The following is an 18,638-nucleotide window of genomic DNA, read 5'->3' on the forward strand; positions in this document are numbered from 1 at the left end:
TACTTTATGTCAATTAAAAGTTAGATTTTTGTTAATATTTTGAATGAAAGATCAATAGGAAAAATATTTTTTTCCCATAGCCAGTTTTGTTTTTATGTACCAAGGGTGTTAATATTAAATTCACTGCTGAAATCTGCACTTTGAGCAAGTGTCACAAAAATCTTCTTCTTTCGGCTGCTCCCATTTGGGATTGCCACAGCAGACCATCTTTTTCCATCTCTTCCTGTCCTTGTCATCTTGCTCTGTTATCCCCTTCACCTGCATGTCCTCTCACACTACATCAATAAACCTCCTCTTAGGCCTTCCTCCACCTTAATAAAAAGATAAGTGTCTGTGTGTCCATCTGGTTGCTATGTCTCCGTCATTCTAAAAGATAATACATCACATACATTTTTAGCGATGAAATGTATTGCATTTGTCATTGTCATTGCATGAGATGGCGTATCACAAACATTAACTCTGTTTTTACCAAATGGCATACAACAGAGACATATGCATTGCATGGTGCACTACAAAGATTAACGCTGAGGTCTACGTTGATTACTTAGATTTCAACCCATCTTAGATGGGTAGAACGGTTAGTACTTGGTAATATTACAAAATCCTTCTACTGTATGAATATTTATTGGCAAAAAATTAATAGATGTTGCTTTGATAACTTTTTTCTCTTGACTTTCAGAAAGCATTTGATGATGTCCCACATGAGAGGTTAGGCACCAAACTATTAGAAGTGGAAGTTCAGGGCGTAGTATGTAGATAAGTACAATACTGACGCAGAAAGCAAAAGATGACAGTGCGTGGAAATCTTATCACAAGTGAACAAAGAATGGTGTCCCATAGGCATCAGTGCAGAGCTGCTGCTATTAATATATTATATATTTTATATATTATATATTTTATATATTATATATTTTATATATTATATATATATATATATTTTATTATATATATATATTTTATTATATATATATATATATATATATATATATATATATATAGAAATGATTTGAGTAGGAATATAAATAACAGACTGGTTAAGTTTGCAGATGATACCAAGCTAGAAGGATTGACAGATAACACTGGTAAACAAGCATTTTGCTACTGGAATTCTTTCACCTTTACTTCAACATGTTTCACTTGCTGACTCCAAATCTGAAAACCGTTTTCGTCCAGCACGTCCCGTAGTATGATGTTGGACAACTAGGGTGACTGGACAGTAAAGGTGATGTGTTTCAGCATTTAAGAAATAAAGTTTGGTCTTGAGAAAAGTGAAGCCAAAATTAAGGAAGGTGTTTTTGTTGTCCCTGAAATCCGTGAACTGATGCTTGACAAGGAGTTCAAAAGGAAACTGAAGCCCACTGAATCAGCACCCTCATTCGTACGGGTTGTCCAAAATGTTCTGGACAGTCACAGAGCTGAGAAAATTATACTGAACTTGTGGAGAATATGCTGAAAGTATATTAGCTTACGGGAGCCACAATGTCACTGAAGACGCATTTTTTACATTCTCATCTTGACTTTTTTCCACCAAATCTAAGCGATGTCAGAGATGAGCATGGGGAAAGATTTCATCAAGACACAAAGGTGATGGAAAACCGATATCAGGGAAAATTTACTCCGAGCATAATGGGTGACTACTCTTGGTTCTTGCAAAGAGAGACGGATTTTATATTGAGGTAAATTGACATAAACATGTTTTGTGTCTCTGGTATCGTCTTCTGGTTTGTTTTCAGAATAAACACATTCAAACAATTTTGGTGGGACAGAATTCAAACTAGATATTGTGCTGATATATTGATATTCAAAAGTGTCAAAACGGCAATATGTATCTCAAAAATCTGATGTGCTAGCTTAATTCCGATTTCATATATGAAATCAATGTAAAAAAATTAAGAGAGCGCTGGTCTGAAGTTCCCAGTAGAAAACCAAAAATATTTTGTTTGTAGACCAGTGTAATTCGAGAATCCACTGAATCATCACAGAGGGATTTGGACAACGTACAGGCTTAGACAAATTTGTGGCAGATGAAGTTTAATGTCAGTAAATGTTACGTATTACACGTAGGAAGCAAAAATGTAAGGTTTGAATACACAATTAGACGTCTAAAAATTGAGTCGCAATTGACTTGACACTATCAACTGTCAGACAGTGTTCAGAAGCCATTAAGAAGGCTAACAGAATGTGAGGTTATAGAGTGCCTTGATGTGTGGAGTACAAGTCCAAGGAGGTTATGCAGAAACTTTATAATGCACTGTGTGCAGTTTTGGCCTTCATGTTACAAAAAGGATGTAGCAGAGCCAGAAAAAGTTCAGAGAAGAGCGACTAGGCTGATTCCAGGGCTACAGTGGATGAGTCGAGGGAAGATTAAAACAGCTGAGCATTTTCAGTTTAAGCAAAAGAAGATTAAGAGGCGACATGATTGAAGTGTTTAATATTATGAAGGGAATTAGTCCAGTGGATCGAGATGGTTACTTTAAAATGAGTTCGATAAGAACACGGAGACACTGTTGGAAACTTGTTAAGGAGAAATTTCACACAAACAACCATAGACACATGGAATAAGTGGTCAAGGAGTGTGGAAGATAGTAGGCCTTTAGGGACTTTCAAAACTCGACTTGATGTTATTTTGGAAGAATTAAGTGGACAGGACTGGCAAGCTTAGTTGAGCTGAATGGCCTACTCTCGTTTTGTCTAGAACAGTGGTTTTTAACCTGGGTTCGATCGAACCTTAGGGGTTCGGTGAGTCAGTCTCAGGGGTTCGGCGCCGGGAGGTCAAGACATGCACCTTACTCATATGATTCGTATGACACGCCCCGCTTGGTCATCATTAGCTGTAGGTAATTACACTACACTGTTCGGCCAATCGGTGCTGCAGGGAATTTGGTGCACTTAGTAGTCGACTTGTGACTGTCGTGATAGTATGTCGTGAGATTTCTTTCTTAATATTTTAATCCATACTAACTATGTCGAACAAAAAAAGAAAGTGGTTGGACGAATATGTACAACATGGATTCACATATATAACAGAACGTGATGGGAGTCAGCGTCCTATCTGCATGATTTGTAATGCCAAGTTAAGCAATTCTAGTCTAGTACCGGCAAAACTAAAAGAACACTTCCTTAACCTACATGGAGATGGGGAATACAAGAACACAATGCTTGCTGAATTCAAGATAAAGAGAGCCAGGTTTGATGAAAAGGCCACTCTGCCTGCTTTCGGTTTTGTACCCATCAACAAACCGATCCTAACAGCATCGTACAAAGTTGCTTACCTGATAGCAAAGCAGGGCAAACCACACAGCATTGGTGAAACACTCATAAAACCAGCTGTGTTGAAGATGGTGAATCTGATGCTGGGAAAAGCAGCCGAAGTTAAATTATCACAAATTCCTCTTTCAAATGACACCATCAACGACAGAATAGAGGATATGAGCAAAGACATCTTAGCTCAAGTACAGTAGTTGCAGATCTAATTTCAAGCCCGACAAAATGCATCCTCCAACTCGACGAGACCACAGACGTTTCTAATCTAAGTCAACTTGCTGTATTTGTGCGCTATGTGAAAGATGACATGATAAAGGAAGATTTTTTATTTTGTAAGCCTCTTACAACAACAACTAAGGCAGCCGATGTGAAGAAACTTGTGGATGACTTCTTCAGAGGCAACAATCTTTTGTGGGATATGGTTTCTGCAGTTTGTACGGACGGAGCTCCAGTCATGTTGGGAAGAAAGTCTGGTTTTGGTGTGCTAGTGAAAGCTGACACACCACACATCATTGTTACGCATTGTATTCTGCACAGGCATGTGCTGGCAACAAAAACCTTGCCTCCAGAAATGACGGAAGTATTAAAAATTGTAGTTGAATGTGTGAACTATGTGCGAAATTGTGCGATAAGGCACCGCATTTCCAGTGAGCTGTGTAAAGAAATGGGTTCTGAATTCGAGGTACTTCTGTACCATTCTAACGTTCGGTGGTTATCCAGGGGACGGGTGCTGAATCATGTTTTTGCTATGCGTGTGGAATTAACTCAGTTTTTACAAGAGCACCAACATCGTCATGCAGATTGTTTTAAAAATTCAAGGTTCATTCTCATTTTAGCGTACATGGCCGATATATTCGCAGCTCTTAATCATCTCAATCAGCAGATGCAGGGTGGGGGAGTCAACATCATCGAAGCGGAAGAAAACCTGAAGGCTTTTCAAAAAAAGCTGCCACTATGGAAACGACGAACAAAGAATGATAACTTCACAAACTTTCCCCTGCAGGACGACTGTGTAAGTAAGATCGAAGACGTGTCTGGAATCGGAGATATTTCTGTAGCTAAGGAACTGAAGCAAGCAGTTGCCACGCACTTAGATGAGCTTGCAAAGTCTCTCGACGTATACTTCCCTACAAGAGAGTCATATCCAGCATGGGTGAGACAGCCATTTACCGTTTGACATTGAGACAGCAGATGTCAATGATGAATACCTCGACGAAATCATTGAAATTCAGCAGAGCCGGATTCAACAGCAACTCTTCAGAACAACAACGCTCTCATCGTTTTGGTGTCGACAAATGGTAAGTTATCCTACTATTGCTAAGAAAGCCCTGGAGATTTTTATACTGTTTGTTACAACATATCTTTGCGAGCAATCTTTTTCAGGGATGCTGGACATAAAAACGAAGAAAAGAAACAGACTTTGTTGTGAAAATGACATGAGAGTGGCAATTGCCAAGGTGAAGCCACGCATTTCTGAACTGGTCTCTCAAAGGCAACAGCAGAAGTCACACTGATTTGCAGTAATTATTCATTATTATTGTAGCCTGGTGAAAATTAGGTGATGGGTGTGTGTTAAAATGATAAAAATAGCATAATACAATAAGTTTATTTATTGGAATACAGAAGTTTAAAAATTAAAATCATTTCAGTATGGTAGTATTAAAAAAGGTTATGTCCTTGTGAAAAGGTATGTAATTTGTTGTGAATTCATGCATTATATTGGTTTTGTTCTTTGAACTCAGTGATGTTAATACACGATTCAGTTTGTAAACTAATAAAACATATACCTATGTCTTGAATTTGAAAAAAATCATATTTTATTTTTCAATAAAGAAGGGTTCGGTGAATGTGCATATGAAACTGGTAGGGTTCAGTACCTCCAACAAGGTTAAGAACCACTGGTCTAGAATAAGCGCATCAGTTCTACCCATCCATCTGTTTTGTAACGCGTTTAACCAGTTCAGGGCTACAGAAAGGTATACAACATGATAACGTACAGTGAATACACTTGACTTATACTTTTCATCCTCTTTCTCTGTACGTTTAGCATTTGTTTGCTCAGAGGTTGATGGGTTTGCTGCTTCTTGAGCAGCTTGTTTTCTCCACCCTAGCGGCCCACTTCTTCTCTTCTTTCGTTGGCATTTTTTCACGTTAAAACTGATTAAGTCGTTTTTTGTGTTGCAATTACTTTGTACATTTTTCTTAACCTTTCACTTAATATGGCACTTAAGTGTTCAATCTGCCTCAAGAATGATTTAAGATATGAAGAGGTAGAGGAAGTGATGGCGAACGTGGTAGGGATGAGAAGGGCGCCTGTACGCATGCGCCGCACAGCCGCCCTACTGCCGAGAGTTGATTCTGCAATAAAATAAAATAAAATTTAAAAAAAAGAGTAATAAAAATCATCACCCTGAAAGAGGACAGTAGAGGTTACATAGTATATGTGTACCAAATGTCAGGTCAATAGGTCAAACGACTTGCGAGCTACAGGTGATTTAAAATCCTGGACAGACAAACAACAAGTCTGAACAACTGGATGTACACTCTTTACTTGGGCCTACTTGTCCTCAGTGCATTGGGACAAATGCTGGTATCATCCAAAAGTGAAGGAATACTACACCTTCTCCTGACCACTGAATCAGCTAGTTATGCCAGCTGGTCTGTATATTCTGTGATATTTTTTTTTCACAAAATAAAAGTATTTTAATAAAAAATACTTTCTTAAAACAGTTAGGAGTAAAACAAAGAAATACTCCCAAATTTTACACTCACTTCAATTGAGCTTGCAATGTTTAGGCATTCTTCCATCCCAGGGATGTCCAGCTGGATTATCCTCAAATCCTTACATTTTATAATAATTGTTCCCATGGAACCAACAAATCTGTTGGGAAAAAAAAAGAAGGTTAGGTAGCAGTTTAAAGGTTGAGTCATTCTGATGGACACCTTAGACCAGGGGTGTCGAACTCCAGTCCTGGAGGGTCGCAGTGGCTGCAGGTTTTCATTCTAACCATCTTCTTAATTTGTGACCAGTTTTTGCTGCTAATTACTTCTTTTAATTAGCTTGACTCAGGCCCCTTAGCTGTTTCTTTTTCCTTAATTAGTGGCCAAACAATAATGAGACACGAAACAAGCGACCACATGACCAGCTCACCTGTGCCCATCACACAGAATCTGAAAACAGAGAAAGGTGGAGGTCTCAGTAAGGCTGATCTCTCAGGTCATCAAAATATCTTGATGGTGTTCTTAGAAAAAAACATAAAATCATCAGTTTTGGAAATGTCTGCTGTGGTAGAATGAATAATTAAATAATTAATTAACAGCAAGCATTGGCTTCTCATTAAGAAACTGGTTGGAGTTTGAAGCCCCAGTTTAAGCTGGTTATCTGTTGGCTCGTTTCACATCTCATTTCTGTTTGGCTGTGATTTAATGAGGAAACAGATCAATTCAGAGGACTGAATCCTTAAAAGCAGGGCTATTATAATGAAGGGAAAAAAAGTGAATTAGCAGTGAAATTGGTTACTGATGAGGAAAAGGGTTAGAATGAAAGCCTGTAGCCACTGCGGCCCTCCAGGCCTGGAGTTGGACACCCGTGCCTTAGACAGTCTTTCACAAAGACAAACTGGACAAGAAGAAACACAAAACTGGGTATTACTTGATGTACAAGTTTAAAAATTAGACTTTTGGCTGTAAAACTTTTGGTGCAAACTAAAACTATAAATAATTCCTATTCTATCATCACAGAAAGCTCTGTATGTTACTGTGGTACTTTTGCACAATAGAAGTAAAAAAAAAGCACAAGTGCTGTGTCATCTGGGGATTTTACATTTCTCTGCACTTACTTGTTCAAACACTACTTTGTAGAGGATATGCTTAAAAAAATAAAGTATTGAGTATAAAGTATGGCCTACTCTTTAAACGGACTCTACAGCGACAGACTGCAGGCTGAGTCTCCTGCACTCATGTCTCCTGCATCCTCATCTTCTTCTTCTTCTTCTTTTGGCTGCTCCCGTTAACGGTTGCCACAGCAGATCATCTTAGTCCGCATATTGATTAGGCAAAATTTTACACCGGATGCCCTTCCTGATGTAACCCTCCCCATTTATCTGGGCTTGGGACCGGCACAAACAAATACACTGGTTTGTGCATCCCCTGTGGCTAATGGGGGAATATTTCAGACAAAATTCACCAACCAAAACAAAGTACTTGCTAGAGGCCAACCCTCTCAACTTTGATGGAGGAAAATGTCAGTTTTCATTTCATGTCACGTTTGGTGTCTACATTTTTTTTTTTTTTAATTTATAAAATACTAGCCATTCCCCGCGGCTCCGTCCACATAGTAGTTAAACAGGACACTGAGGAGGGCCCTGTTCAGCTCCCTACTCCTGATGCTTCCCTCTCCCTCACCCCGCAGCCTCTGTCTCAGATCAGCGGGAATATATCACTCCAGCAAGTGAACTATGATTCTTAGCGCAATGAGAGAAGTCGCAAAATCAACCGGAATGTTCAAGAAAATTATAGAAAAAAACCTGATCTAAGTCCATTAAGTAGTTCTCTCATTCGTTAGCTAAGCGAAGGTAAGGAACACCTAAAACTGGCGTAGGTGTTTTTTTTTTTTTTAACTGATTCTGAAATTTATGTTTCAGAAATTTCATGTCCAGACACATAGTCAAAAAACAAAATTTCCTGCATATTAATTAATTTTCATAATATGTCTGTAGTATCATCATGAGACCATTTTGTATTTTTTTTTTTGCAACTTAATAAAATGAGCTCCTTCCCAGTCCATCTTGGCAGTGATCTCATCAGACCTGCCTCTACTGTAAAAAATCTTGGTGTCATTTTTGACTCCTCCCTCACTTATTCCGCCCACATAAATCACATTAAGAAACTTTCTTACTTTCACCTCCGTAACATATCCCGTGTTCGCTCCTTCCTCTCCTTCTCTAATGCTGAGAAACTTGTCCATGCTTTTATCACATCCCGCATCGATTATTGTAATTCCCTACTGGCAGGTGCCCCTTCTAATCTTATATCACAGCTCCAGCTTATTCAAAACTCAGCTGCAAGAGTCCTTACTCGAGCCAGCAGCAGCGAGCACATCACACCCATCCTGCTCCGCCTTCACTGGCTCCCTGTGTCCTACAAAATTGAATATAAAATCCTACTAATAACCTACAAAGCTTTAAATAACCTCGCGCCAAACTACATCAGTGACCTTCTCCATCACTATGTGCCTGCCCGCCCACTAAGGTCCTCTGATTCTGGTAATCTTGTTGTGCCCGTCACTAATCTACACTCCATGGGTGACAGGGCCTTCAGCTGTATAGCGCCCAGACTCTGGAATGACCTACCAAAATTAATCAGGTCAGCTGACTCCATGAATTCTTTTAAAAAACAACTCAAAACTCATCTGTTCAGGAAGGCTTTTAGCTCTACTTGACTTTATTACCTTTCTCTCAGTTTACTTCTCTGTCAAGATGCTCATGTAACCTGTATGTGTGTGCGAGACCATCAATTATGTTGTCTGTTTTTTTTTTTTTTTTTCAGAATTTACTGTCTTAATCTTCTTTGTTTATTTATCTGGTTTGTACAATGCTATATACTGTATATTCTGCCGTTCTTTATTTATTCTGTAAGTGCCTTGAGCATGGGAAAGGCGCTATATAAATAAAATGTATTATTATTATTATTTTTTTTTTTTTCTTCTTGTTGACACTACCTTTTGGTAGCTTCATTTTTCTACCCACAGCCATCTTTTTTGTAAGAATGCCTACTTTTGGACTCACTGCATCAAAGGTATTTAAGATGGCGGGACAGCAGTTAAGATATCCTAGTTTTGGAATTAAAGCTCTAAAATACACACTCTCTCTCTGTGCTTATTGATTTTATTATTATCAAGTTTACTTTCAGGTTTTGAACTCTGCCTTGTTTTTTTCCAGGGCTGTGGAGTCGGTAGATAAATCCTTCGACTCTGACTTCGACGTTTCCGGTACTTCTGACTCCGCTTCCTATGTATTTAATATGCTAATGTATTTTCCATGTTGATTGAAGGAAGGCAACATACACATCATTTAACCACAGAAGTACTGGCTAGAAAGCTGACTCTACCATATTGGCCAGTTTAAACAAAAGACAAGGACCCCTGAACACTCATCAGGCCATCGCACACACCTCCACCTACATCATTACACTTGTTTACAATCAAATGAACTTGCTAAACACACTATATTTGAAATAAAATTAAAACACATTTTGTAATGTACCATACTCCAGATTACAATATGTGAGTGTCAGGTTGTATAACAGCTCATCTGAACTTCACACTAGTAGTAACACACCTATGCACTGGGCTTTATTCTTATATTAGAGAAGTACTTAATTATGACAATTGTTTGTGAAATGGGACATTTGAACTTGATGTATTTTTTTCTCATTACAATTTAAATTTATTAGGAGTCAGAGTCAGAACATTTTTGTCGACTCCGACTCCACAGCCCTGTTTTTTTCACTTTGAATTTTGACTTGGAAGTATTTAAAACTTGATGACTTTTTTCTTGTCTCTGCCTGCTCCTAAGAAAACAATCTGATCTCCAAAATTTCCCCTTGGGATTAGTAAAATTGATCTAACCTAATCTAATATCTATCTCTGGGTACTTGCTAACCTTAGCAAAATAACAACAGATTTGAGAAAGTTGTGGTTTATTTATTAAATTACGAACAAAATGTGATGTTAGGGCAGATTTCAAAATCCTCCTTTAAACATATAAACCATTAAATGGCTGAGGTCCGGCTTACTTGTCTGAACTTATCATGACTTACAAACCAGAGCACACATTAAGATCTCAAGATGCCGGTCTGCTTATGATTCCAAGGATTAATAAAATAACAGTGGGACGTTAAACTTTTAGTTACAGGGTCCCTAAACTGTGGAGTGGTCTGCCTGCTACTATAAGAGATGCCCCTTCGGTCTCAGCTTTTAAATCCCAGCTGAAAACTCACTACTTCAGTTTAGCACACCCTGACTAGAGCTACTGATTAACTGTGCAGACTGCATCTCTGTTGTTAGTCATTAGCACTAAAACATAAGTAACATGATAGTTATAATTTGTTACTAACCCTCACCTATTCTGTTTCTCTTCTCGGTACTCAAATGTGGCGGCACTTGGTGCCACAGCCCACCTGCCAAGTTGTTTTGCCTGCCTAAGGTAAAGTCATCCTTGATGGAGGATCACACGAATCGTGGGGTAGAGGGGTCCTTTCATCGGACTGGCTGGCCCAGTGCTGTTTCAGCTGTGGAATGGCCAATGGGGGAGGCAGCTTGATGGATGAGGTCTCCAGGACTCTGAACAAATCCAAATCCTATTATGGGCTATCATATACCGTTAAATTCTGGTCCGTACTTGTAAAATTTTTATTTTTAATACTATATTGAGGATTTGTTCTTTTCTGTGTATTGTATTGTATTGACCCCTTCTTTTTGACACCCACTGCACGCCCAACCTACCTGGAAAGGGGTCTCTCTTTGAACTGCCTTTCCCAAGGTTCCTTCCATTTTTTCTGGGAGTTTTTCCTTGTCTTCTTAGACAGTCAAGGCTGGGGGGCTGTCAGAAGGCAGGGCCTGTTAAAGCCCATTGCGGCACTTCTTGTGTGATTTTGGGCTATACAAAAAAAAACTGTATTGTATTGTATTGATGTATATAACGTGTATCATGAGAACACAAAGGGGCAGAAGATTCAAGAAATAAACTATGAAGCAATTCTTTGCAAAAAAATATGCTGTGATGATTAGTTAGTGAAAGAGAAACTCAGATGCCTCAAGAAGTGACCGCTACACAGTGACTAAACTAATGCGGAGGTCCATATAAATAACTCGATGAGATCAAATTAAAAATTAGACAAATTGGCTACAGGCCCTGGAAGGTATGCAACAGTTTCTAAATGTAGTGCTTTTAGGTTTACACACACTATATAAAATTACTCCAAGAATTTACAACTAAATGAACAAATATTAAATAAAAACATGGGTGTTCAAAGAGGAGAGATGGATGATGATGATCAGAAACCCTAGAAAAGGGACCCCTGGTGCCAACTGAGAAATCCCACAGGTGGAAACTGAATGGAAATCTAAGCTTTATATCATGCAAATTTCACAGTGAAGTTGAAGATCTTACAGTAAAATAGCCACGAATTGGAGTAGCACAGACCTTTTCTCAATTGAGTCAATGTTGGAATGTAGAAGCCACAGCTCTTCTGTACTGTCCTGTCGGGAGGAAAGTATGAGATGGTGGCCTGTGAGGCACAGTGTTCCCTCCACTTGGGGTAAGAAAGGACGATGCAGGACCACATTATCCACCCGGGGTGTCTTTATAAGTTCAGCAAATTCCATGTTTATAATAAGCACTGCAAAGAATGTTCTGGAGTTCTCAGTGTCACAGGTGTTCAGTCAGCAGAAAAGGAGGAGAAACTGATAGAAAGAACAAAAAAAATAGCATTATCATTAACTAGACATCCTTGAAGCTCAGATATTCTGTTTGCTAGTACATAAAAAGAAAAAAGAAAAAAGTACATCCTTTCATTACAACCAACACTTGCCAAGCTGAGCGGTGACTTTATAAATAACAAGACTCAACAGTCTAGTGATGACAGAGAAAGTAACTGGTGGGGTCTAAATTAGGTCTGAGGATAAAATTCGAGAAACACGACATTAATGCAGTATTCCAGTTCATTTTTGATATTACGGTGACATCCATAATATTTGGGACAAAGAAAAATTTCTCCTTGATTTCCACCTTCTGCTCCACGGTTTAAAATTCCAAATCAAACAATTCAGACATCGTGATTAACACTAGAATTACCAGAGTCTACGAAAAAAACTCGTAGATCCAGCCCACCTTAAAACCGTTCTCACCTCTCTTTTGTCTTCTAAATTTGCCGATTAAGATGAGCAGCAAGCTTATCTCTAAGTTTTCCCAGCTCACAGTCTGTTTGATTATCTGGGAGTGACTGAACTGGAGTTTTAGAGTGGAAATAATAGATCGTTATTTGGAACACACGCATTTCATGCGTGTTCCGTTTCTACAGTAATCTGTGTAAACACATTGTTAAAACAGAAACATAATAAATGTTACACAATGTAGGCATAAACTATAGAATGTGTGAAGCCTGACGGCCAAACATCAAATAAACACTTTCACAAAAGGTTCAAGGATGTCACAACATCTTCCGTGGCATAACACTGAGATTTGCTGACTCAGAACGCGGACCGAGTTTGATTCCCCGCTGGGGAGGAAGTGTCTTTTTTTTCTTTGTAGCCTCAAATGGACATAAAATTTATAAACTGGTATGCACTGTAAATCGTTAAGTTTAAAATGTCGATCGCAGTTATTTCTGCTGATTAATTCATGCTTTTTTACTTAGAGTCAGAACAGGAGCTTATTCAGCTTTTTCAGCTGCTGATCTGACTCTAAGTAACAGCGCCAGTATAAATCACACCCAATCTGACGCTGTTCGTTTTCAAATAATATTGCATTACTTCGACGATGTTTTCTAATTGGTACTATTCGTGTCATAAAATGATTTTTTCAAAACGTCACATATATTTGTTTTGAGATAATGAATAGTGCTGCAAATTACAGGTGCTTGTTCAGTGTAATAGGAACCAAAGCACAGAGAGGTGTGAACACTGCAACAAGTACACGTCGTAAATGTAGGAAGGGCGCTTCTTGGGTGAGCTATAGCTCGTCTTTATGTGAAAACAGTAGTGCCAGATGGGGAGTGTCTGATGAATGCATATAGCGCTGAAGTTACTGCTCTTTACTATACTTCCTCTGCATGTCCTGGGGTACAAAAGAAACAGCATACAGCAACATGTGGGAACTGGCAAGATTGGGGGGAAAAAAAACACGCGGTCATATGTATCGTGATACACTGCAGAGCTATAGCGCGTCTTTATGTGAAAACAGCAGTGTCAGATGGGGTAGGGAAGGACCCTGAACGCGACTGACAGAATGAAAAGTGAATTAAAAAAAACAAAAACAAAGCTAACCTTTACAAATATCATAAAGTACACCGGCTGTTACAGACTGAAATCAAATGTATCTTTTTATTCTAAAATAGTAAAAAATGAGAGCAGTTCAGTTCTCAAAAGGGAGTCGTGCAGGATCAAACTCGTGACCTTTTGATTCCCAGTCAGCAAGTGATACTGTTGTGCCACGGGGCCGTCGTAGTAAATGAGTGTCAATGTCGCACACGAAGGCGGCTTTTTTGTTTCTGCAGTTATATTTTTGAATAAAAGCGCGCTTGTTCTGTTATATTTGTACCTTTCGTGAAAGTATTTCTTTGATATTTGGACTTCAGGCTTCATACATTATATAGTTTATGCCTACATTTTGTCATTTACTACTAGAATATGAAAAACGTTCATTTTAAAAATGTGTTTACACAGATTACTGTAGAAACGGAACACACATGAAATGCATGTGTTCCAAATAACGATCTATTATTTCCACTCTAAAACTCCACTTCACTCCCAGATAATCAATCAAGGCGTGAGCTGGGAGAAGTTCGTGCACATTCTAAGTCGGTGGGGGGCTGGAATAGTCGGCTGTTTGCAGCTTGTCTTTATCTGCACACTAGCAAAATACCCTCGCTTCGCAGCGGCAAAGTACTGCTTTAAAATTTTTATTAAGAAGAAAAGTAAACCTTTTTAAACTGAGGGAAAATATAGCAATAATTAATTATTTGTTAAAGATCTCTTTGTATACCACGTTGTCGGTTCGGCCCTCCGGTTGTAATATGACGAAGCTGTGCGCTGGGCTTACTCTTGAGCATGCAACGTATAGTGGGCCATGTTAAAAGCAATCTTGCCTCAAATCAATGCCAACCTTTTGTAGGGTCTGTCCCTGAGACTTATTAATTGTCATTGCGAAGCAGAGCCTTACTGGAAATTGGAGGCATTTGAATAGAAATGGGTTTTAACGATAACTTCGCATCCAGCTTTTGAGAGTTTAAACATTCATAAACATCAAAGTGTCCACTACTCAAATCGTCACCTGTGAATCTAAGATGTTTAAGAGGCATTGGTGGTTGTCCAAAGGTGTAAAATATTTGGCCATTTCAGTACACTTGAAAGCGACAACCAAACAATTCAGCGGCAGCCATCAACTCACATGCAGAACCATAGGTGAAGGGCTTAAGCATTTCACTCTTACAGTGCTCGTGTGTAGTATAATTATCTCCTGTATCGTCATCAGTCCACACCTTGAACCTGTCCCAGTCATTCAATACATAAGATACAATGTTCCTCCGGATATCAAGAGTGAGCCTGATATGGCCGTGCAATATGTAACACAGAGAATGGAAAAGGCAGTCGCCATCTCCAGGCATGGAAACCACTCGGTAAGTGACAGTTCTTTGATCGATGGTGATCACCTCGATAGACATGTTAATGGGGGTAACGGTTGGAACGATAAAGGAAATGTGTACCTGAACAATGTAAACTAAGTCTAAAATACCTACATAATAACTATAATCGTAATAAACGAACAATAAAACAGTGGAGAAGCCATGGATTAAATAAAAAGGCTGCAGTTATCAGCAGGGAGACGTGAATACCGTAGCGAAGCAAGGAAGGGAATGAAGAGACCGGAGCGACAGACGGCCTTATATAGGCAGGCAGCCAACTACGTGGGAGGCGTGGGGATGGGGGACCGAGCTGCAGGCTATGGATGTATATTTATACGTAAGTAGGATTCAGTTAGCGTTGGGAACCCACGTACCAAATTTTTTGAAGATGGGCCCATAAGTAACAAAGACCGTTGGAAAGTTCAATATGGCGGCCGACAGTGGCGTCATACTACCGAAATAAGTACGTACATCGGTTTTGGTTAGCACAGGGAAGCTGCCTACCAAATTTCGTGAAGATGGGGCCATAAATAAGAAAGTTTAACATGGCGGACATTGTCGACCGTTACGCGTAGAATTTCGAAATGAAACCTGCTTAACTTTTGTAAGTAAGCTGTAAGGAATGAGCCTGCCAAATTTTAGCCTTCTACCTACACGGGAAGTTGGAGAATTAGTGATGAGTGAGTCAGTGAGGGCTTTGCCTTTTATTAGTATAGATTTCAAAAACAAATTGCATCACTTTTCTACATAGTATCCTTCCTTTGCATTACAATTCAGTAATGTCACGTGACACTCTCAGACACGACCAATCACTACTCTTCCCACCTTCACTGTTTCCAACGAATAAATAAAAGGGTGGAAACTTTTTGAATGTCCCTCGTAGGAAACGTTTTGTGTAACAGTTTCCTTTTAGGGGGCGATACCTCCCTAGTTGGAATAAGTTCTTTTGTAATTGCTGCGTTTTAAGTAACTGAAAACTATATAGATATGATATTAAAAGGCGATATCCCTCCTATTGTTATACAGTAATCCCTCGCTATATCGCGCTTCTCCTTTCGCGGCTTCACTCCATCGCGGATTTTATATGTAAGCATATTTAAATATATATCGCAGATTTTTTGCTGGTTCGCGGATTTCTGCGGACAATGGGTCTTTTAATTTCTGGTACATGCTTCCTCAGTTGGTTTGCCCAGTTGATTTCATACAAGGGACGCTATTGGCAGATGGCTGAGAAGCTACCCAACTTACTTTTCTCTCACTCTTGCGCTGACTTTCTCTGATCCTGACGTAGGGGGATTGAGCAGGGGAGCTGTTCGCACACCTAGACTATACGGACGCTCGTCTAAAAATGCTGAAAGATTATCTTCATGTTGCTACCTTCTGTGCAGCTGCTTCCTGAAGCGACATGCTGCACGGTGCTTCGCATACTTAAAAGCTCGAAGGGCACGTATTGATTTTTGATTGAAAAACAAACTCTGTCTCTCTCTCTTTCTCTGCCTCCTGACGGAGGGGGTGTGAGCTACCGCGCCTTCAACAGCTTTGTGCCGGCGGTGCTTCGCATACTTAAAAGCCAAACAGCCCTATTGATTTGTTTGCTTTTCTCTATCTCTCTGACATAATCTGCTCCTGACGCGCACTCCTTTGAAGAGGAAGATATGTTTGCATTCTTTTAATTGTGAGACGGAACTGTCATCTCTGTCTTGTCATGGAGCACAGTTTAAACTTTTGAAAAAGAGACAAATGTTTGTTTGCAGTGTTTGAATAACGTTCCTGTCTCTCTACAACCTCCTGTGTTTCTGCGCAAATCTGTGACCCAAGCATGACAATATAAAAATAACCATATAAACATATGGTTTCTACATCACGGATTTTCTTATTTCGCGGGTGGCTCTGGAACGCAACCCCCGCGATGGAGGAGGGATTACTGTACATTGAAAAAGATCATGCATCAACATGCCATAAGCCTTTAAAAAATACCTATATACTACTCTTATTTCTGGCCCCAGGTGTGGTTAAATCTCTTGGCACAAAGTTTCGTCTTGCGGGACGTGAAAGTATCTCGTAAAGTCACGTCTCGTCCCAAGATTTATTTATTACAATAGAGAGATATACTGTACTCAATGTTCTCTTCCAAGATGCCATCGTCAACTGTGGCTATTTTGTGGTGCTATGCACTCGTGTACAACACAAATTGACCTGTAAACTCTGCTGTAAAAAGGCTGCTGGTAACCGTCCACCCCGTATATAAACCTGGGCTACCAGAAAGCACACCTGGACTACCTGGTTTGCAAAGGAGGTAGCCCAGCAGACTACCATATGAATGTACAATTTGTCCAACCCTGCTATCTAAAGCCGTACTGCCAAAAGGTATGAAGGGTCACCAAGTACAGATGCAACACTGTTCACAATCACAGTCAGTTTTGACTTCATTGCCACCTCCAGTGGGTCCAGAGGGCTTCCCATAACTGAATCTGCCTTCTTAACTCTTTTAGGGCTGATGTCGACTTCTGTCGACAACAGGATTGAGGGTGATAATGAGCTATAAACATCGAGAAAATACATTGTTACTTTATAATTAGACCCTCGTTGCTAGGAGGAATGTTCGACTCATTGACTTGATGTCAAATCCTTGCATGTCTATGAGTACCATGTAACAATTTGTCCCGCATGCTGACACGAGACTATCGCTACCGCTAATCTGTCCTAGGTGATGGCAGATGATAAAAGGATAGGCCAATATCACACCCAAATAAATTTCCCTTATACCCCTTATTCTACACAGTTCAGTCCCCTAATGCCGATGCATTTATAGCCCACAAAAAACTAATAGTCAATCTCTATCATCACATAATGAATATATTACATTAAATAAAAAAAAGAATACAATCCCTTACATATGCACCCCCCCAACCCTAAATAACCCTTATATGTGGCGCTACAAATATACACATATATATACAATAACAATATTCCTTCCCCCAGTTCCCCTTCCAAGGACTGTAAATAGGTCCACAGTTGTCCACAGTTCTGCCCCCCTGATGTCGGCAGGCAAAACGAGGAGTTCTGTCAATTGCGGACTCCTAGCTGCAATCAAATCTTCACCATAAAAGACATACTGTATTGTATCATGGCGCAAGACTGACTAAGTCCTTTGATATAGCTCGCCCGAGTCCGTAAGAAATAGCAGAACGTTCAATTCCCCGATCAAAAGAATCACTTCCACACTTCAGGACTGTAGGAGCTCCTGGACTTCGTTACATGGCCCGTGCAGTAGCTGATCTGTTTTTTCTTCTCCGATATTCTCCCCCTCCCCCCCCCCTATGCAAATCAATACCCAAAAGAAAAAAAAATGAAACCGGAACTTCCACCTCTTGGGCACCGCGGTCAATCTCCGGATGTAAGAATGATCCCCACAACACCCGACTGACAGCAGAAAACATATAATATTTATGTGGCAGCGTTGCAACCATAGAGTAAACAACACCTAGAGTGGCATCGACATCTAGCGAAAGAGTGAAGCGAATGCGCAAAGCAAAATACTCGGTGGACGATGTTATGCGTACATTTCATTATTTTGAATTTAACTCTGACTTGTCAGACTTCGAATTTGGTGCAAGTGATCTGAAGATCGAGATCTAAAAAGAAAGTGAGGTACTGGCATCAGCTGATCAGTCCCCAGCTGATCCGATGCTGCCACCCCCACACAGCCACTAATGCTTCCATGGCAGCCAGAGATGGCTAACATGAGGCGACACAGCTCTGCGCACAGCAACAGACTATTTTATGCTGGTTTATGTGAGAAACGATTGCGTTGTGTGTTTTTCAGTGTTTTGGAAAAATATTCAGCCCTGGGAGAAAAAGAAAAAAAAAAAATTAGCCCTAAAAGAGTTAAACAGCTTGTTTGATTTGGTGGGCTTCTCTTTAAGTGATGTCACAGGCCCAGAACACCACGCTACCTATCACAGAGTTGT

At 39.7% G+C, this 18,638-nt stretch overlaps 1 protein-coding gene across 1 annotated transcript in view; it reads right to left on the reverse strand.

The window, feature by feature from the left end:
* mtmr9 (myotubularin related protein 9) overlaps positions 1-18,638 on the reverse strand; it is a 122,649-nt gene that overhangs the window by 78,507 nt on the left and 25,504 nt on the right. Inside the window, exons 2-3 of the mRNA XM_028796390.2 lie at positions 11,469-11,728; positions 6,037-6,145 (exon numbers count right to left, since the gene is read on the reverse strand). Of these exons, the coding sequence (XP_028652223.1) occupies positions 6,037-6,145; positions 11,469-11,650 (291 nt within the window). The 5' untranslated portion in view covers positions 11,651-11,728. The remainder of the gene's footprint in view (positions 1-6,036; positions 6,146-11,468; positions 11,729-18,638) is intronic.

This window comes from Erpetoichthys calabaricus, chromosome 3 (assembly GCF_900747795.2).
Source record: "Erpetoichthys calabaricus chromosome 3, fErpCal1.3, whole genome shotgun sequence".
NCBI classification, from domain to species: domain Eukaryota; kingdom Metazoa; phylum Chordata; class Cladistia; order Polypteriformes; family Polypteridae; genus Erpetoichthys; species Erpetoichthys calabaricus.